The sequence below is a fragment of the Homarus americanus genome, unplaced genomic scaffold (assembly GCF_018991925.1).
Source record: "Homarus americanus isolate GMGI-L3 unplaced genomic scaffold, GMGI_Hamer_2.0 scaffold40565, whole genome shotgun sequence".
Lineage (NCBI taxonomy): Eukaryota > Metazoa > Arthropoda > Malacostraca > Decapoda > Nephropidae > Homarus > Homarus americanus.
Window position 1 is genome coordinate 4,960,724 of NW_024735503.1, and position 21,932 is coordinate 4,982,655.

General features: G+C 44.0%; 1 protein-coding gene across 3 annotated transcripts; it reads left to right on the forward strand.

Moving 5' to 3' along the window:
* Positions 1–10,212: 10,212 nt before the first annotated feature.
* On the forward strand, positions 10,213–20,424 carry LOC121871236 (uncharacterized protein C9orf85 homolog). Of its 3 annotated transcripts, none has more exons than XM_042373444.1 (6): positions 10,213–10,267; positions 12,382–12,526; positions 12,886–12,993; positions 13,890–13,994; positions 14,445–14,521; positions 19,818–20,424. In XM_042373444.1, the coding sequence occupies exons 2-6, from the start codon at positions 12,398–12,400 to the stop codon at positions 20,095–20,097; spliced, it is 699 nt and encodes a 232-aa protein (XP_042229378.1). In that variant the 5' UTR covers positions 10,213–10,267; positions 12,382–12,397; the 3' UTR covers positions 20,098–20,424. The 3 variants fall into 3 exon arrangements, with proteins under 3 accessions (XP_042229378.1, XP_042229379.1, XP_042229377.1); XM_042373443.1 differs by lacking the exon at positions 10,213–10,267 and adding an exon at positions 10,925–11,116; XM_042373445.1 differs by lacking the exons at positions 10,213–10,267; positions 13,890–13,994 and adding an exon at positions 10,920–11,116.
* Positions 20,425–21,932: the final 1,508 nt, after the last annotated feature.

The window sequence follows — 21,932 nt, forward strand, 5'->3', positions numbered from 1 at the left end:
CTGAGATGCTTATACACCTCAATTAGGTCACCGGTTATCCCTTGCCCGTCTGTAGTATAAGCTAGGCAAGTTCAGGCGCTCCAATCTCTCAGTTGATATATATATATATATATATATATATATATATATATATATATATATATATATATATATATATATATATATATTTATCAAGATTTATCTTATCCACGTTTTCATTGTGGATTTACATGATATATATATATATATATATATATATATATATATATATATATATATATATATATATATATATATATAATATTTGATCTAGTAACGGGCTGTTTGGGTTCACACTCAGGATGGGATGGAGAAAAGAAAGTCACAATGTTGTAGTGGACGTCTCCTCTACAAACTAACTGCGTAGATGCACACCACCTGCTATCACATTCCAATGTGCCCCCTTCCCTAGCAACCAACCAGATGTTACCGTATCTTAGCAACGGAACTAGTCACCGGCTACTTCTCGGGTTTTCCCACCATGACTCATAGCGGCTGCTGCGGGGTATATAAGCTCTGTCTCTCCATTGAGATTCAGTCTGACCAATCTTCTTGAACAAGCAACACCTCCTCCTCTGCCGCTGCCTGGCGACCCTCGCCTCTCCTCCGCCTGCCTGGCGGTCCTCGCTCCCGCCAGCGAGCATGTCCTTCTCTGAGCTTCCTCACCAACCAACTCTCATTCTGCCCATTTTCCTGAACAAGCAACATCTCCTCCAGCAAGCTCCACGCTGTTAACATTTCATTCAACCAGGAGGCCAGCAACAGGCAACATCTTCTCTAACGAAGCTCCTGCACATCTACCTCCTTCAACAAGCTACTCACCGCACGTCTCTACCAAGCAGCCCCTCACCACACAGCACCTCCAGCACCAGACTGTCTATCATATAACTTATATATATTATATAAGAAAACCACATTAGAGTTTCCTTCCATCCTGAGTGCTAGACGACTTTAATATCTCGATACCCCTACAATGGTGACTCCCGGAGATTAGCACTCACACAGGATGGAGGAGACACTGATCACGCTCCCAGTCTTCAAGCAGACACCGGCTCCTCTTCCTGCCCCACGCACCACATCCTATGACCCCAGCACACCCGTCCTGCCTCAGACGCCGACCCAGCAGTACCTGCCGTGAGGGAAGCACACAACATCCATCGCCTCCACACCCCCTCTTTTCTCCCTCAGGTACTCCCTGCTAATGTCGTGGACCCAGCTGCTGTCACGAGCCCTAATCCGCTTCTGCTGACCCAGCCCCTGCTCCTGATCCAGGCCCACACACACCCCAGCAGGCGCATCTGACGACCCTGTACCTGTCGTGAGGGAAGAACAACATTCATCGCCTCCACACACCCTTTTTCTCCCTTCTCCTACAGATCGTGTGTATCTAGACAGCTGTATTTCAGCGATCGGCTCATCACGCCATCGCCGTTGTCTCACATGAGGCATGCACCGCCCGGTCTTCCTCACATGTGCTAAGCAACTCTACAATCAACAAGTCTCCTACACCGCCTGGAGGGGAGGGGGAGTATTGTAGTGGACGTCTCCTCTACAAACTAACTGCGTAGATGCACACCACCTGCTATCACATTCCAATGTGCCCCCTTCCCTAGCAACCAACCAGATGTTACCGTATCTTAGCAACGGAACTAGTCACCGGCTACTTCTCGGGTTTTCCCACCATGACTCATAGCGGCTGCTGCGGGGTATATAAGCTCTGTCTCTCCATTGAGATTCAGTCTGACCAATCTTCTTGAACAAGCAACACCTCCTCCTCTGCCGCTGCCTGGCGACCCTCGCCTCTCCTCCGCCTGCCTGGCAGTCCTCGCTCCCGCCAGCGAGCATGTCCTTCTCTGAGCTTCCTCACCAACCAACTCTCATTCTGCCCATTTTCCTGAACAAGCAACATCTCCTCCAGCAAGCTCCACGCTGTTAACATTTCATTCAACCAGGAGGCCAGCAACAGGCAACATCTTCCCTAACGAAGCTCCTGCACATCTACCTCCTTCAACAAGCTACTCACCGCACGTCTCTACCAAGCAGCCCCTCACCACACAGCACCTCCAGCACCAGACTGTCTATCATATAACTTATATATATTATATAAGAAAACCACATTAGAGTTTCCTTCCATCCTGAGTGCTAGACGACTTTAATATCTCGATACCCCTACAATGTGCTCTCTGTATACATGTTGTATTGGATGTACAATGCAGCTTGGTGCTGGGAAGTGGCAGCGTGGTTACAAGCGTGATGAAGAGAGAGCTGGTTGGTGAGGGTGCTCAGAGGAGGACAGCTTGTGGGTCGCCATGCTTGCCGGCGGGAGCGAGGGCCGCCAGGCAGCGGCGGAGGAGGTGGTGTAGCTTGCTGCTGCTGTAGCTAGAAGAAGAGAGAGCTGGATGGTGAGGGTGCTCAGAGGAGGACAGCTTGTGGGTCGCCATGCTCGCCGGCGGGAGCGAGGGCCACCAGGCAGCGGCGGAGGAGGTGGTGTAGCTTGCTGTGGCTGTAGCTAGAAGAAGAGAGAGGTCACCACGAGGTCAGGTCTGAAATAGCGGAGGTAGGCGTGGCTTAGTAGTTGACCTCCGTCATGTAGGGCGGCGCTGGTTGACCTAGACCACGAGGCATACACTGGGGAATTCGCGGGGTCGGCTACTCAGCGACAAACAGCGTTTGTAGGGGAGAAATCCACTACAATACTCCCCCTTCCCTCCAGGCGGTGTAGGAGACTTGTTGTCTGCAGGGTTGCATGGCCAGGGCCGGCGCTACCCACTAGGCGAACTAGGCGATCGCCTAGGGCGCCAACATCTGGGGGCGCCACAAAGTCAGGGCAAACTTGGATAAAATTAAAAATGAAGGGAAAACTGTGGTGGACACTGTGGTGGAGCCGTGGAGGGTCGGAGGGAGGCGAGGGTAGGTAGACGGTAGCCGACTGTGTTTTCTTTTTTAATATTATTCGTTAACCCCCCGGAGGGACTAACCCGGGTCCTTATCTTTGGCGGCCTGGAGAACTGTCGAGCAGTGACCTGAAGGCTGACATCTGAGGAACCTGTAGGGGTATCGAGATATTAATGTTGTCTAGCACTCAGGATGGAAGGAAACTCTAATGTGGTTTTCTTGTATAATATATAAGTTATATGATAGACAGTCTGGTGCTGGAGGTGCTGTGTGGTGAGGGGCTGCTTGGTAGAGACGTGCGGTGAGTAGCGTGTTGAAGGAGGTAGATGTGCAGGAGCTTCGTTAGAGAAGATGTTGCCTGTTGCTGGCCTCCTGGTTGAATGAATGCTGGACAGCGTGGAGCTTGCTGGAGTAGGTGTTGCGTGTTCAAGAAGAATGGCCAGAATAAATCTCAATGGAGAGACAGAGCTTATATACCCAGCAGCCGCGAGTCCTCTATGAGTCATGTTGGGAAAACCCGAGAAAGTCGCCGGTCTCTGGTTCCGTTGCTAGGTTACCGTATCATCTGGTGTCGCCGCTCGCTTGGTTGCTAGGGGAGATGGTAGCAGCTGGTGACGCCGCTACGCAGTTGTAGGGGAGCAGTCCACTACAATACTCCCCCTCCCCTCCCGGCGCGGCGGGAGGCTGGATGTTGTCCGGGTTGTGTCCCACACATAACACATACCGGGCAGGTGTATGTACGACTCGACCGCTACGTGTAACAACTCCGTCTAGTGACACAAAACCTGTGGGAGAATTAGGAGGAGAAAGAGGGTTTGGGATTAGAGGAGGTTGTACAAGCAATGGTTGTTGTGCTCCTGCTGCTGCAGGGGCTGCGTCAGGAGGAGGGTCCATGGCAGGAGCAGGTTCTATGATAGAAGGGAGGTCTATTACAGGTTCAGGTTCTATGACAGGAGCAGGTTGTACATGAGGGTGAAAAGAGGGTGCCCAGAAATGTCGTGGGCGTGGTGTTGCTGCCGGTGGTAACTGCGGGTAGACTGGTGCAGGCGTAGTTTGTTGATGGTGCTGCTGGGCTGGGGGCCCGACGGGTAAGGCGGCCGGTTTGACTCGGTCTATGCTGACGGTGTCATGTCTGCCATTCCGGATAATTGTCAGGAACTTTGCTGAACGGGTAACCACCTGGAAGGGTCCATCGTAGGGGCGTTGTAATGGGTTGCGGTGAGCATCATGCCTGACGAAAACATACTCGGCTGTGAGTAGTGCAGGAGGGATGTGTTCAGGGCGCCGAGTAGGCTGGCGTGGAGCAGTAGCTCTGAATGCAGAAACTGCTTGTCGTAGCTTTTGGAGTAAGTCGTGACGAACGGCTGGAGTGGTTTGGTTGGGATCATGAGGAAGTGAGAAATCCCCGGGTAGCCGAAGGGGCTCGCCTAGTGTCAGATCTGCTGGGCTACAGTCCATATCCTCCTTGTGTGACGCACGGATGCCGAGGAGCACTGAGGGAAGCTCATCAGTCCAGCTGTAAGGGTTGTGCTGTGCCTTGAGTGCGTCCTTCAGCTGCATGTGAAAACGCTCTACCATGCCGTTGGCTTAAGGGTGGTATGCTGTAGTGCGTTGTCTAGACGTGCCGAGGAACTGTAGGAGGTGCTGGCAGAGTTGTGACTCAAACTGTACTCCTCGGTCAGTGATTACGGTTGCGGGGGGGCCAAAACGGGAAACCCAACCGGACATGAAGGCGCGGACAATAGTCTCTGCTGTAGCGTTGGGCATGGGAATTGCTTCTGTCCACCTGGTGAAACGGTCGATGCAGGTGAAGATGTAGGTGCTACTGTAGGATGATGGTAGAGGTCCCACGATGTCGAGGTGTACTACTTGAAAACGTCCTTTGGGAATAGGGAAGGCTTGTAAGGGGGCCCGTATGTGACGATGTATTTTGGAGGACTGGCAGGCCAGGCACTGGGCAGCCCATTTCTTAGTATCAGACTTGATGCCGGGCCAGACGACACGTTGCGTGAGGAGGCGCTGGGAGGCCCGCACACCCGGGTGGCTGAGACCATGGATGCGGTCGAAAACAGCGCGGCGGTGGACGTGAGGCACGAACGGTCTAGGCTGTCCACAGGATACGTCGCACCACAATTTTATCTTTGTGCCAGGAACAGGGAGTTCTTGGAGTATGAGGCCTGAGGGGGATGTCTTGTATGCTGCCAGGTCTTCGTCTTTCTCTTGAGCCGCGGCTAGCTGCCCATAATCAATGGGTGGAGATGAGGGAAGAATGGTGGATATACAACGAGAGAGGGCGTCGGCGATCTCGTTGTGGCTGCCTTTAATGTGTTGGACGTCGCTGGAGAACTCCGAGATGTAAGCCAAGTGGCGCAGGACACGAGGTGTATGTGACTGGGAAGCTGAAGCGAAGGCGTGGACGAGGGGCTTGTGATCAGTGAAGATGGTGAACTGACGGGCCTCGAGGAAGTGCTGGAAATGTTTGACAGCCAGGTATATGGCCAGGAGTTCTCGATCAAAAGCGCTGTACTTGAGGTGTGGTGGTTGAAGCCGTTGTGAGAAGAAAGCAACGGGCATGAAAATTCCGTTGATCTCCTGCTGTAAGACGGCGCCCACTGCAGTAGAAGAAGCATCTGTTGTGAGAGTGGTCCGGGCGTTAGGTGCGGGGTGGGCCAGGAGGGTGAGGCGTGTAATGTGCTGTTTGATAGTGGTGAATGCCGTAGTAGCCTCTTGAGTCCACATGAGAGACTTGTGAGACTTCTTTGGGCGTCCCTTGAGAAGGTCGTGTAGGGGGGCTAGGACGGTGCCAGCTTTGTCAATGAAGCGGTGGTAGTAGTTGACTAAACCCAGGAATTCTCGGAGTTTCTTCGCCGTTTCAGGTTTGGGGAACTCCCTAATCGCGGTTATCTTCTGTGGTAGGGGTTGTATGCCACTGGGCGAGACTCTGTGACCGAGGAAATCGATGGCCGAGGTTCCAAAGACGCACTTAGCAGGATGAACTTTCATGTTGTTGTTCTGCAGGCGTTGGAGGAGTTGTAGGTGGTGGCGGTGCTCGGCAGGCGTCGAAGATGCGAAGAGGATGTCGTCAATGTAGACGGTGACAAAATCGAGGTCGCGAAGCATATGGTCCATGAACCTCTGGAAAGTCTGTGCTGCATTGCGTAAGCCAAAACTCATGAAAGTGTACTCGAAGAGTCCAAACGAAGTGGTGATGGCTGTCTTCTGGGTATCTGCCGGTGCTACTGGGATCTGGTGGAAGGCACGCTCCAAGTCAATCTTCGAGAAGATAATCTTGCCATGAAGTTTGTGGTGAAAGTCCTGGACATGCGGAATAGGGTACCTGTCAGGTTTGGTGATGAGATTCAGGGCTCTGTAGTCGCCACACACCCTCCACTCGCCGGGTGTTTGCTTAGGAACCATGTGAAGAGGCGATGCCCAGGGACTCCTTGAAGGGCGAATGATGCCGTCTTGCAGTAGTTTGTTGAATTCTACTTTGGCTGTGTTCAGAAGCTCAGGGCGCAGGCGGCGAGGGCGTGAAAAGACTGGTGGTCCTTTGGTTTCGATGTGGTGGAAAATTCCCGATGTAGGTGGTGGGGGTAGGGAGACTCGGGGTGAGAAAAGCTCCTTGAATTCGTCGAGCAGGGAGGAGAACTCGTTGGAAGGCGCAAGACAGGTGATAGTGTCGGTGTGTCTGGCACGAGAACCCTGGATCTTGCGTGCTGTAGGCTCATGGATGAGGCATAGATGACTTGGTTTGACGCCGAGCTTGTGGAAGGTGAGGAAGTCGAAACCAAGGATGGGTTGAGACACGTCTGCTATCACGAATAACCAACGCAGAGTCTTGGGCAGACCGAGGTCTAAGGCGAGGGTGCGTACGCCGTAGGAGGCGATGGAGGTACCGTTGGCAGCGAACAGGTCATACGAGGGTTGCTTTGACTTGTCTCGTAGTGAGGGAGGGATGAGGCTGACCGATGAACCTGTGTCGATGAGGAACTTCTTGCCGGAGGTGCGGTCGGTGACGCGCAGTAATGAGACGCCTGGAGGGACGGAGGCTGAGGCATCTACCAGCCTCCGGTGTTGCCGTTTCCCGAATAGGTGCAATAGGGCTCACAGTTTCGAGCATTGCGGCCGAAAGTCTGGTGATACCAGCAGAGGGTAAATTTGTTGTGCTGGGGGTTGGCTGCTGTGTGTCGGAACTTGTAGGGCGTGGTGTGTGAGTCAGGAACTGGCGCAGCAGCGGGTATGGAGGAGCAGAACTGCTCAATGGTGTCCATCCTGCGGTTCAAAATTTGCAACAGGTCCTTGATGTCTTGTGAGGTAATGCTCGGCTGAGGGGTGTTGACCCGGCTTACAAGTTCGATGGTAGGTACTGGTGTGACCGTGGCGGCAAGGGGTGCAGCAGCGCACTCGTTAAAAATTCTATCTGCCGCGGTTGCATATAGTTCTGGTGTCGTAGAGTAATCTACTGCGGACAGGATGTTGCGTACTTCTGTGGGTAGCTTTTGTGCGTGAAGCTGGCGCAGGATAGAGTCGGGGAGTCTGTCTGTGTGACGGGAGTTCAGCCGACACATCTCCTCCCAGAGACGTCCCGGGGTTGAGTTCCCGAGGGAGATAGAGGATAGATCTTGCAGGAGATTGGGGCTGGTCTGTTGATAACACGTCTTCAAGGCAGCCCGCAGGGTAGCGAATTTGTTGTCATCTGGAGGGTTGGAAATGGTTTGTGAGACCCGCGTGGCCACTTCCGTGGGCAAGGCACAGAGCAGGGCGCCATACTTTTGCTCGTCGGTCGCTCGTGAGCCGGCGAGGGCTGCTTCCACATGGTCTAGCCAGTCCTCGATGTTGTGGTTGAAAGTCGGCAGAGAGATCCGTCCGTCCTCCATCCTGTGTGAGTGCTTATCTCCGGGAGTCACCATTTGTAGGAAATCGTGGTATAATGTTGTCTAGCACTCAGGATGGATGGAAACTCTAAGGTGGTTTTCTTATATAATATAAGTTATATGATAGACAGTCTGGTGCTGGAGGTGCCGTGTGGTGAGGAGCTGCTCAGTGGAGACGTTCGGTGAGTAGCGTGTTGAAGGAGGTAGATGTGCAGGAGCTTCGTTAGAGAAGATGTTGCCTGTTGCTGGCCTCCTGGTTGAATGAATGCTGGACAGCGTGGAGCTTGCTGATGTAGGTGTTGCATGTTTAAGAAGAATGGCCAGAATAAATCTCAATGGAGAGACAGAGCTTATATACCCAGCAGCCGCGAGTCCTCTATGAGTCATGTTGGGAAAACCCAAGAAAGTCGCCGGTCTCTGGTTCCGTTGCTAGGTTACCGTAACATCTGGTGTCGCCGCTCGCTTGGTTGCTAGGGGAGATGGTAGCAGCTGGTGACGCCGCTACGCAGTTGTAGGGGAGAAGTCCACTACACTACCACAAAGATCCAGCCAGGCGAGGGTACAGGGAGAGGATGTTTTTGAAGAGTCCAAGTGGTGTAAAATTAAACTAAAGGGAGGGGACTTACTTATTGTCGGGTATATCTACAGATCCGCAAACTGTGGTCCACTAAATCAAAGGAACTTAAGAACCTTAATAGACAACACGGCAATGCTCAACCCTAGCCACCTCCTTGAGTCCTTATCATGGGGGACTTTAACTATGGCGACATCGACTGGAGAGACGAGTTCACCCGAAATGACTTGAATAACCCTGCTACGCCTTTTTGGAGAAACTCTGAGAGATAATTTTCTGTTCCAACATGTTAGAGACCCGACACATTACAGAGGGGAGCAAACACCCAAGCCACTAGACCTCATCATAACAAACGAGGAGGGTATGGTGGCCAAACTGGAACACCTTGCCCTAGTTGGCACCAGTCACCATATAGTGTTGTCATTCAGATTTAACTGTTACCTAGTTCAAGATAAGGCCAGGCCAAGGGGCAAATATTACAAGGGAAATTACAACGGGATGAGGGAAGAGATGAGGGGTATCCACTGGCCTGACTCATTAAGGCACAAGAACGCAGACACTACGCTGAATACCATAACTAGTAAAGTGACCCATCTGATCGATAAATATATACCCAAGACCAAACCCAGTGCCTCTAGGAATACGAGGGGATCCCTACACATGAACCATGCGGCGGTTGACAAAGTTAAGAAGAAAGCCCAGAAATTCAAGACGTGGGTTGGATCAAATGATGAGCAGGACAGGAGGATGTATGCAAGAGCCAGAAACCAAGCAAAGATAGAATGTAGAAGGGCTGAAAAGGAGTTCCAGAGGCTGGTTGCAAGCGAGGTCAAGTCAAATCCAAAGGCGTTTTATCGCTATGCAAAGCCGAAATTAAAAACGCGTGTAGGAGAATCAGACCTGAGGCTTGAAGATGGTAGTTACGCAGAATCTGACCAGGATAAAGCTGAGGCATTGAACAGCTTCTTTTCCTCGGTGTACACAAGAGAGGATGCGATTAACCTTCCTGCGTTTGAGGACAGACGGTTCGACACAGTACTGACGCACATTGTGTTCACAGAAGAGGGTATTAGAAGTAAACTGTCAAAGCTAAAGGTCCATAAGAGTCGCGGCCCTGACATGGTGCATCCCACAGTGCTAAGAGAGTTGTGCAACGAGCTTGCCGAGCCCCTGAAGATCCTGTTTTGTAAATGCCTGGATGAGCAAAGGGTCCCCATTGGATGGAAAGTGGCTTATGTGAGTCCTATCTTCAAGAAGGGCGATCGTCACTCCACGAACAACTAAAGACCGGTGAGCCTGACCAGCATAATATGTAAAGTACTTGAGAGTATTATCAGAGATGCCGGGATGGAACATCTACTACGAAACAACCTTGTAAAGGATTGCCAACACGGTTTTATGCCGGGACGCTTCTGTTTAACACAATTGCTCAAGGTATTGAATATTAGGCCCCATATTCTGGAACGGGGTGGGAATATCGACAATATTGTTCTAGATTTTGCCAAGGCTTTCGACAGTGTACCCCACGAAAGGCTGAAAATCAAACTGGAAGGGTACGGAATTCGGGGAAATGTCCTAGCGTGGATAGAAGACTTTCCACATGACTGCAAGCAGTGTGTGGTGATTAATGGCACGGAATCATCATCCGTACCTGTCGCAAGTGGGGTACCACAGGGCAGTGTATTGGGCCCGCTGTTGTTTTTTTGTTTCAAATGACAGCCTGACGTTGTACACTCCTCCATACAAATGTTCGCCGATGACGCCAAGTTATTTATAGAAATTAAGAACCAAGCTGACTGTGAAGAGCTGCAGATGGACCTCTGTGGGCTCCAAGAATGGTCGAAGAAATGGCTGCTGAGATTCAATGTCACGAAGTGTAAGAGGATGCATCTGGGGCATACCAACGGTAAGGAGGCGTATCATATGTCCCAACGGGATGAAGAAACTGCACTATTTGAGACTGAATGTGAGAAGGACCTAGGTGTGTATGTTGACAATGGGCTGAAGTTCTCGGACCATTGCGAGAAGACGGTAAATCAGGCAAATAAATTATTGGGTTTTATAAGGTCATGTAGAAAGTGCTTCCCTATCTGGAGTACTGTCACCCTGACTGGTCCCCGAGATATGCTAGGAACTGTCAGTTGGTTGAAAATATCCAAAGGAAGGCCGCCAGACGGGTCCGACTATTTACCCAAATGTAGCCGCAATGAAGTAAAATAATGGTCCTACATGAATAAATCGGACTGCCAATCACTTCTCGACTAGTATTTGGTGTCACAAAATCACAAAAAATTGGAAAACTTAATTTAATCTGAGTTAATAGATCGAGTGCATGTACCTTACCTAACCTAACCTAACCTAACACAACTCAGATTAAATTAAGTTTACCAATTTTTTGTGACTTTATGACACCAAATAATAATCGAGAAGTGATTCATAGCCCGATTTATTCATGTAGGACCATTATTTGACTTCATTGCGGCTACATTTGGGTAATTAGTGGGACCGGCTAACGAGTGGACCATTTGGTGAAGAGGATAAAAGAAAAGGAAAAGTAACAGAGACGTGACCGATCGCCCAACCCTTCCACTAATAATTTTTTTTTACATACACTCCACTTGTATGAATAATTCGAAATCAATGTTGAAAGCAAGATGATGAAATAAATGTTGCCTCTTGAATGTTCATTGTTTACAATTACAAGCCATCAGCTGTTTGGGTGTGGCTGAGCACGTGTCAGTGGAGCTGCTCTCAGGTACGTAAAATTTGGCGTAAATTATTTATTAAAGATGAAAAATTAGAGATATTTTAGTTCTATTGGACTCAATAGCAACTTTACAAATCATTTGGAAATGGAGCAGACGGTTAGCACCAGAACACTTCTGTTGTTTGGCTGAGTAAGCAGTTAAAAATAAATATCCTCGTTAACTTGTACAGTTCATTCCGAATTGAAATAAAAAATATATTTGGTAGAATTATAATTTCGGTTATCCTCCTATTTGAAGTAGGTCAGAATCGTTCAAAACAAATAAAAAACATCGGAAAACAATTTCAACCTAACCTAACACTCGACCCTAGCCTAAACCTCTCCTTGACGGTGGTAATTTAAAATCCTAATACCGGTAGTCACTGGATGACTGAAACAATAATACTGCCAAATTAACTCGGTAATTATTGAAGACTGTTCTGCGGCCGATTTTTCATAGAAAACGAACATAAAAACACTGCAATTTCATTGTGTGCAGATCGTTCCAAAGTTCCAAGAGTTCACAATTCTCACTCTGAAAAAGTTTGCTCGCACAGTTTTCTGGACTTGTGGCTTCTTCAACCGTGAGCTGTGCCCTTGGTAACTTTTTCTCATCCTGAACACTGACCTGTGTCGATCCGCACCATCCTTCCAATACCACAAATGCTTACCACTGACTGGTCCAGACTCAAGAATACTTATAGGAATTGCCACATCATGATTTTTTTGAGATAAGACATAGAGTAGTGGGAACAAGTTACCAAACATCATCATTAACTCGAATACGCTGGATAGCTTCAAACATAGGTTAGATGGATATATGAGCGATAGGGGTTGGGTGTAAATGGGACTGCCCAGTATGGGCCAATAGACCCGCTGCAGTTTCCTTCATTCTTATGTTCTTATAAAGTGATATTGAATAAAAGATATTCTTCATGGACTTATTGTCTTTATTATAAGATAAGACATATTGGTAAAATGGCAGCGATACATACCACCATCATCTGCACATTTCTTCATAAAAAGAAAAACTATAGTATTTCCATGCTAACCTGGCCCATAAGCCACGCCCCTCTTCTATACTAATAGCTGATTGGTTCATAGAAAATTCAAACTAAATGTGTTCACATTTGGTAAGCAGACTTGTTATTATCTAAAATAATGTTAAATATCTGAACTATCAAAATGCAAATGATTTCAAGGCATGAGCACCTCAGAGAGGATATTAGAAAATTTTTATATATTGTATAAATTACATGTTTTTGTTTTTACAGAAAGTACAGTCATACAATGAGTACTCAGAGAGGCAATACCAGCAGGATACGTAGGCAGAAACACCAAAACAGGACTGTCTTCAACAATAGTCTTCATGACACCAGTAAACATACCAAGATGCTCAATAATTTGGAAATTGCTGAAGTAAGAATGAGACATTTTCTGAGGTACTGTATGAGATATACTGTAGTATTAGTAGATTTTTCTTATCCTTTTTGCCACCTGTTAGCCAACTTCGCTCACTGTCCCATAAGTTATGTGGAAATCAAAATGGATTTAGAAAGGAAAGAGTAATTTAGGAAAATATCATTGGCTTCAAATTCTAAGAAAAAGGGCTTTTAAGGGTCAAAGAATTTTTTATAATGTTCCATGAATTATGAAAAAATATTAGATTTAATGAAACAATAAAGTTATAGACGTCTTATAAAAATTAGACATTACAGTTCTAAAGTTTTGCTGCTTACAACTACAGTACTTTATTTACTTTTGTATAAATTTTACAGGTATGTAAACGATGTCAAGAGGTGATAGCATGGAAAATCAAATACAAGAAATATAAGGCTTTAAGTCAACCCAAAACTTGTACCGGGTGTCGCCAAAAGACCATCAAGGTAATTCATCTTCTGTAATTCTAACAATTAACTAAATTAGAGTGTGTTTTCTTTTTCAAATCTGTTACAATATAGGAAGAAAATAAATGTACTCGTATATAAACACAAAACGTTAAGCATTCAAAATATTAAATATACTAACACTGGAAAAACATTAAAACATAGGCATACTAAGGGGGGGGGGGGCAATCTTGAGCTAATAAATGATTCCAAATAAACCATTTAAAAAAATAATAATAATAACAAAATAAATACAAAATAATAGCATCACTAACAACCTCAACAACAAAAGTATAACATAAAAATATTGATTATCTCATATTTCAACAATACCTTTGTATGTTTAGTTCAGAGTTTGCCTATCCCCTCCTCCCCATTGGCAAATTTCTAGGTATGCCACTGCATTAAAATGACACAAATTTGATGTCAAGGCTGAAATTTCTGGACAGTACTGTAATTTGCAACTTTATTTTATTTTTAATTCTGACAGACTAAAACTAATTGGCCATTTTAAACTATTAGAGGCTTTCTATTTTGGGATGCAATCTTGGAGCTGTAAATAAATGATCTCCTTCAAATAAATAACCAATTGAAATTAAAATAAAGTTGAAATAGAAGTTGATTGAATACACATGCTAATCACAAAACCTCACAACAACCCCAACAACAAAAGTATAACAACAATTGATTATTCATGTTTCAACAGCTTTGTATGAGTTTTTGCCTTCCCATTGGCAAATTTCTAGGTATGCCACTGCATTAAAATGACACAAATTTGATGTCAAGGCTGAAATTTCTGGACAGTACTGTAATTTGCAACTTTATTTTATTTTTAATTCTGACAGACTAAAACTAATTGGCCATTTTAAACTATTAGAGGCTTTCTATTTTGATAGGATGCCTATCACATTCTGTGTATTAATTGTGCCAAGGACTTGGACGTTTGCTGTAAATGTGGGAAGAAGGAAGAAATTGTTGCCCATAAATCTCCTTCAGAAATGGTAAGAAAAATTTAAATAACCAATTGAAATACTGACCAAGCTTTGCTCACTATTTGGCTTCCATAACAGTTGAAATTGGTCTTAGAAGTTGATTGAATACAGGTTGCTTTATGAGGTGTGATGCCACTAAACCAAATTTAAGGTCTCTCTTTTTTCTTTTCTTTTTTTTCATTGCCAAATGTAATGGGATTTTCGGGTAAAAGCTGAGATGTAGGGGAAAAGCTTTGGATATATTTTACTGTAAATGTTATATCTGCCTGTCTTATGTAAATATTCTAGATTTTTTGCCTTCTCTTCATTAGTATTTTAACGGGGTTGTATGAAAATATGAAAGGACCATTATGATCATATAGTTTATGCCTAAAATAATCTTTTTGAACTAATAACCATATACAGTACAGTAATATAGAAACTAAGGATTTGAATGTGAAAATAATCATTCACCCCCAGGAGCGGCTCCAGACAATGGCACAGCTAGAGATGGAGGTGAAAGCCTTGTCAGAACGAAGAAGACGAGCTTATTACAGGTTTGTAGATTAATCTTAAATTTCAAGATTAGTTCGATGTAAACATAAGAATATCCTTTCTCTATGGTGACACACTAAATGGAGTTGGGTAGATGCTGGGGCTTGTTCTCCTATGTAAACAAACCCAATAACTTATCGGGGTTAAGAGTGTCTTTTTGTTTTGTTTTTTCTGGAAAAATAATTATTTATGATAATTTATTAACCCCACACCAAATTAACCTAAATAATGTGGGAATTACCGGTATGATGAAATTGCATATTGTTGGTAAAGGGGTTGGAGAATTTCCTAGTCTAGCCAGCCACCCGCCCTAGTTCCTTCACACACAATTTGTATTGTTGTTTTATTTGGCACTTGTCTCTCAGGATAAGCATTAGTGAGTGCTTCACACACAGCCACAAAAGATTTTGATGCAAAGTAATGTTCAACAAAGAGCACACGTTCAGCCTGTGAATACACCATCCTCTTACCCTGGCTACTGTAGCTCAACTGAAGTCGAACCTATAATTAATTTTTATTTTTTTTATACGTTAAGTATCATGGAGAAAGTTGGGAGAGTCCATTACACAAAACTGGGAGAAGGATATGTCTTTTGATTTCATATTTGTAATTTGTGATTGTTGTTTGGGTTGCATTATATGTTCATCTAAATGATACACCCTGTACAATAACATGGCCACAAATACTATTTGTGGATTTTGACAATTCACAGGGTCCATGGAACCTAACCCCCACGAATAATGATGGATATCTGTACTGTGATTTTGTAACTTTTTCATTGACCCCCTTCATTAAAATTTACCTAACAAACACTCCACCAAATTAGGTGGCTGGTTAGGTCATAGATTCATCTCCACAAGGTATTTCATTGTTTACTATACAGTATTACTACTTGGTTCTGCTCCATTATCCTTATATGTGGTATAATATTTGGAACATGGCACTGGAACATCTACCGGATCACTATACTGACCTGAATTGATTACAACATTATCAGCATGGTGGAACTTAATTTGGTCAATATGTCAACGTACAATTCTACCATCTGTTAACAGAATCATGAATAGTTTATCTCTTATGTTCTGGGTTACAAATCCTGGTTGCCACTTTTGGCCATTTGAGAGATTTAAAGTATAATCAGAATCATTGACACGGATATCTCGAGACACTGAATACTGATCATGAAACTCTTTTTGTTTAATCTGCCTATCCTCAACTTTACCTCTGAGATTGGGATGCACTAGTGACAAAGCTGTTTTAGTTCTCTATTCATGAGTAATTTTGCTGGAGATCGACCTGTCACAGTGTGGGATCTAATACGATAACTTAGCAGGAAACGAGACAACCTTGTCTGAAGGGAGCCCCTTGTCACTGTCCTCAGCCCATTTTTCACAACCTGAACTTCACGCTCTGCCTGCCCATTTGATGCAGGTATGAATGGAGCACACTGAACATGTTTAATACCATTAAGTCTCAGGAAGTTTTGAAAGTCTGAACTCGTAAAGGAAATACCATTGTCACTAACAATGGTATCTGGCAAACCTTGTTGAGTAAAGATTGCGCGCAGAGACTCTATCATACTTTCTGATGTAATTGAAGTCATTATTTACATTCAATCCACTTTGAATAAGCATCTGTCACAATCAAGAACATTTTTACCCAGGAAAGGACCAGCAAAATCTATATGGCGTCTCGACCCAGGTCTCGAGGGCCACGGGTGAATAGGAGATTTGGGTGGTCTTTAACAGAGCTCCTGACAACTAGAACACCTATGAACACACATCTCAAGATCCCAGTCCATATTTGGCCACCACACATGACACCTAGCCATTACAACAATACCAGGGAGAGAGTCATGTAATAGAGAAAGAAGTTTAGAGTGTCCCTTTGTCGACACCACAATTCTCGACCCCCACACTAGACAATCTGACTGAACTGAGAGTTTGTTTTTCCTACTGACATATGGCTTAGTCTCTGATGACAAACTTTCTGGAATGTTCTCCCAATCACCAGTCAAACGTACCTCTTTACACATGACAAGATTGGATCATTGTTGGTCCACAAACCTATTTGTTGGGCTGTCACTGGTGCTACTTCGTCTTCAAAGCATTGCATTACAAGCAACAACTCGGCAGACTGAGGAGTTACAACAGTCGAAGTAGGAAGGGATAAGCGACTCAGTGCATCGGCGCTGGTATCAGTTTTACCGGGTTTGTACTTTATGCTGTAGTCATAACCAGACATCACCAAAGCCCATCGCTGAATACGTCCTGAAGCATTAGGGCTGATTCCTTTATTTTCTCCCAACAATGTTATCAGTGCTTTGTGATTCGTTTCAAGCTCAAACTTATGACCATAAAAGTACTGGTGCATCTTTTTTACTCCAAATACACAAGCTAAAGCCTCTTTTTCCACCATACAATACTTATGCTCATCTGAAGACAATGTGCGAGAGGCAAAATCAACAGGTTGAAGTCTTTCATTTTCATTGTATTGTTACAAAACAGAACCAACACCATGTGAAGATGAATCACAGCTCAAAACATGTTTTTTACTGGGATTAAAGTGAACTAGGAGATGAGAAGAAAAGTTTCTTAGCCTCTTTAAAAGCAGTTTCCTGATCAGAACACCATTTCCAAACTCTATCTTTCCTCTCCAACGCATGTAATGGCTCAAGTAAAGTGCTTAAATTTGACAAAAAATTACAGTAGTAATTCAAAATCCCTAAAAATGCTCTCAATTTCAAAACATTCTTGGGTTTGGGAGTATTTCTGATAGCCATCGTTATTGATTAAGTTGGCATGATACCACTGGCCATAACCTTACGACCCAGGAACTCTACCCCAGGTGCCATAAACACATATTTCTGAAGTTTTAGTTTCAACCCAACTCCATCAAGGCGGCGTAATACCTCCTCCAAATTTCCCAAATGCTCATTTTCTGACTTACCCGTCACTAGAACATCATCCTGAAGCACTACAGTTTGAGGGATAGACTTCAGAAGACTTTCCATGTGTCTTTGAAACAGCAGCAGCTGACTGGATTCCAAATGGGCACCTGTTGCTAACAAACAATCCTTTATGGATGTTAATACAGGGTGCAAGTATATGTCTGTGACTCCTCATAAAGTTCCATTTGAGCATATGCTGAGGTAAGATCAAGCTTGGTGATTGGAAGTTCCACTACCAAGAGTCTGAAATAGATCATCTGCTTTAGGTAGTGGGTAGTGATCGAGTTTGGAAAACCTATTTATAGTAGTTTTATAGTCCCCACAAATGCGCACACTACCATCAGATTTCATCTCAGGGACTATTGGACATGCCCAATCACTGAATGCCATTGTTTTTATGATACCCTCAGTATGGAATTTGTCTAGCTCTTCCTTAATGTTCTCACGCAACATATAAGGTACAGATCTGGACTTGAGAAAGATTGGTTTGGCATCCTTATCCACATGTATTTTCATTTTATGTCTACTGAATAAAACAATGCCATCTTCAAACACAGACCCGTATTTCATCAACACACTGTCACATGTTTTGCTTGAACCAGAAACTGACAACAATTTAAGCTTACCTCAGTCCAAATCAATAATTTTGAGCCAGTCATGACCAAGCAATGTTGGGCCACATCCTCTCACAATCCACAAAGATAATTCACGAGACGTTTCTTCATAAGTTACGGTAACCATAGCACTACCAACCAAAGGCACTAGCCGATCTTTATAAGTTTTGAGATGCTTAACAACTGGTTCCAATTCTGGTTCTACTTCCCATTCTTTTTCCCTAACTTTTCATATGTCTCATGATTCATTCCAGTTTTGCAAGCTCTGGTGTCCAATTCCATGTTTTCTCTAACACTGTACCTGGTACAGTATTACTGTAGATGGTACAGTGTACCATCAAAATCAACTGGTACAGGTACAAGTTTAGGAGAGTGAAGGATCATCACCATTGAACTTATACAATAAATAGAGTTCCACTTCACTGTCACTTGTCCCAGTTTCTAAAATGTTTGTTGTGCCAGGGTCGTAAATACTGGAAAGCTCCTGCAAGCCAACAGCTGTCAAGCTGCAGTACATAAGTTTCTGCAGATTTATTAGCCCTAAGGCACATTTTTCCCACACCTGTTACAAGTATATTGCTTGAAATGACACAGGTGTGGTTTGTGATTCCAACCACAACGCCAACACTCGATCGATTCCTTGCCTTCAATGTTCGCCACATCACCTCTGCGACTACTGTACTCCTATTGGCCATTCCAGAACTCGGAGACGTAAACTTGGGAGTTGACTGTGGCTTGCATTTACTCTTATAACCTGTCCATGGTGATTGCTTTACCAAGGGTCAGGGTATCACCCTCCGCGAGCAATTTCTTCAGAATTGAGTCATCATTAATACCCATCACAAAAAAATCCCGCAACATGGTGTCCAATGTAGCTCCGAATCCACAAGGCTCGGCCAGATGACGTAAATCAGCAACATGCTTGATATATCCTGTCCTTCCTTCCTGACATGTGTATAGAATTTTTTACCTCGATATGATCACACCTGCTTTCGGTTTGTAGTGGTCCTCAACGAGCTTGGTAAGCTTCTCATAAGTCTTGCTTGTAGGTTTGGCAGGTGCTAGGATATCCTTCATCAAACAGTAAGTCCTGCTCCCGCACACCGTCAGCAACACAGCACGCTGACGGTCAGCCTCACCCGTAGCGTCAAGCTTGTTAGCCACAAAATATTGGTCCAGCCGTTCTACAAAATCAGACCAGTCCTCCCCCACTTGGAACTCCTGCAACAATCCAAACTGGGCCATGGTCCAGGGTGTCCGTGAGGCAACAGAACACTCAAAAGCCACCTCGTCGCTTTTTGTTTTGTATATACAGTAATTAGCCATCGTACGCTTACATCAACAAAGTTGATTACATTATAACACAGAAAAGTAAGTGCAACTATCAGTGTATAACATGAGCTAACAGAGACGTCTGTGTAAGGAATCACTCCACAGAGAATAATACAATGAAGCATTGAAAAATACAAACAAAACAATGAGACATGTTTGAACCCGAACATAACAATTACCTTATCTTTTATTCTTCACAGGTGCTCCCCGTCATCTCAATCACCCACTGTAGTCCATTCCATCCTCCCCTTTCATAAATTATTCTACTGCCTCTTCAATATTGTCTGCTGTCAACTTAAGTCATCAGCATGCAACAACTCCCACCTCAGATTCATCACTATCCTCACCACTTTATATACTGTACACTGTAGCTACTTGAAATAATAATTTTCATAATTTCAGGTACATTGATAAACTTGAGGGAAAAAAGAAGAAAAAGAAGAATGCAAAGCAGCAAGATACAGGTTCTCTTGAAACAGAAAGAGTAAACAAGGAATCTGCAGAGAATGAAGAGGAAACTTGTGAAGAGCCAACGCCTCTGTCTCTAGAAGAATACTTCCGAAATGCTCGGCAGAAACTTGAAGAACTTAAGAAAGGGATGACTGCTGATGATGACCTGTTTGATGATTTGAGTATTAGCAGTGATGAGGAAGAAGATGACTTTGAAGATGGTGATGAATAAGATGTATCATTTTTAATCACTTGTGACGATAAAGGCTCAATAATAAATGCAATAGGAACATTGCACAATAAATAGTGAAAAATAAAATACTTTGTTTTTCAAGAAAATTTAAATAAATACACGATTTATTATGCTATACTGTATTTATATTTCAAAATTTATTTATAAAAAGCTGACTTAGTTTGCAGTAAGATACAGCAAACTGTGCTACTGTACACTGTATTAATATGAAAGGATACAGTGAGGAAGTAAATTAACAATTGAAACTATCACGAAGGACTGTATGTTATAATTTAAATTTGTACAGTACATGAATGGTAATTAATAGGAGTTAAATGAGATGTTAGTGGGGTAATGAGGTAGACTCACAACATGGCAATAGCAATCAGAGTACAGCATACCCTTCAAATTCGCAGGGGTTAGGTTCTCAAAATGGCCGCAAATCGGCCAGGTGGAGGGAGGTGGGGGGGTATATTTTTACTGGTGTACAATGAAATGTACTGTAAAAGCCCTTTATGTGTTTGCCCATAGGACAATTATTTCCTTTACCTGAATATATATGCTGATAACCACAAGGAAACAAGAAAACACGAAGTTCCCAAGCGCTTTCGTGTAATTCATATCTTCAGGGGTGAGTACAGTCTGTACTCAACCCTGAAGACGTGAATTACACGAAAGCGCTTGGGAACTTCGTGTATTCTTGTTTCCTTGTGGTTATCAGCATATACTGTACTTGGATCACGCGCACCTACAGTGATTTACTTGCATATGTATATATATGTGTGTGTGTGTGTGTGTGTACAGTAGACACACAAAACACATACAAATAAATAATAATGGGGAAATCCTCTCACAAATAATCAGAAACAAATGTAGTATTAAAAATGTTGAGTTTACCCTCAAGTCTACTCCGTGTTTTGTTATTAATAAAGCATGGAGTAGACTTGAGGATAGACTCAACATTTTTAATACTACATTTGTTTCTGATTATTTGTGAGAGGATTTCCCCATTATTATATATTTATGTGTTTTGTGTGTGTCTACACACACACACATATACAGTATGCAATACAGGTAAAGGAAATTACTGTCTCTAGAACGAATGGCTCACTGTCCCAATCGCGAAAATGCCAGCAACTTTAAAACTACCCGCGGACATTCTTGGGTACATCCACTTTTTCTTTTATCCTCTTCACCACTGATCGGCTCGTTAGCTGCTTGGGCGATCGGTCACGTCTCGGCGAATAATAGAGGACCGCGAAATAAAAATTGCGAATTATCCGGGCATACTCATATCTGAGGGTTGGTAACCACAGTCCTCCACTCTAAACATCTCGTGCTACTTTTATCAATCCTCCAAGATTTTGTTGCTCTCTCAGAACCCAGTTTTTAATTTCATCCATCCCAGTCTCTGCCTTTCCCTGGCACTTTTGCCTACAACTCTGCCCATTAATATTTTTACCATTCTAATGTATTGTACGTACTGTGTAATGTATTGTACGTACTGTGTAATGAATTGTACGAACTGTGTATTATTGTTTTTTAAGAAAAATGGAGCATTAAGCAAACTTGTTATCACTTGTCCCTTAATTTTACTTGAATGTGAATGTTACATCCTTTTGAGTTATTGTTTTGTACTAACACTTATTTTTTTAATCATTATCTCTGTGCATAAGGGATTTGTTTTATATGTCTATAAAAATGTCTTGGTGATTTCTTTTTTCATTAACCAGTTTTTTACTAATTGGTCAGTGCCACTTTTTATCATAACAGGAAGCTGTTTATGCTTATTTTCTTAACTAAAATAAATAGCATTAGTTTAATTACAGCTGGAG

Bases quoted from the DNA above. Each gene is read 5' to 3' on its own strand.
- LOC121871236 (XM_042373444.1), top strand. From the start codon at position 12,398: ATGAGTACTCAGAGAGGCAATACCAGCAGGATACGTAGGCAGAAACAC. The intron at 12,527-12,885 runs GTAAGAATGAGA...TAAATTTTACAG, and splicing joins ATAATTTGGAAATTGCTGAA to GTATGTAAACGATGTCAAGA. The intron at 13,995-14,444 runs GTAAGAAAAATT...ATTCACCCCCAG, and splicing joins ATAAATCTCCTTCAGAAATG to GAGCGGCTCCAGACAATGGC.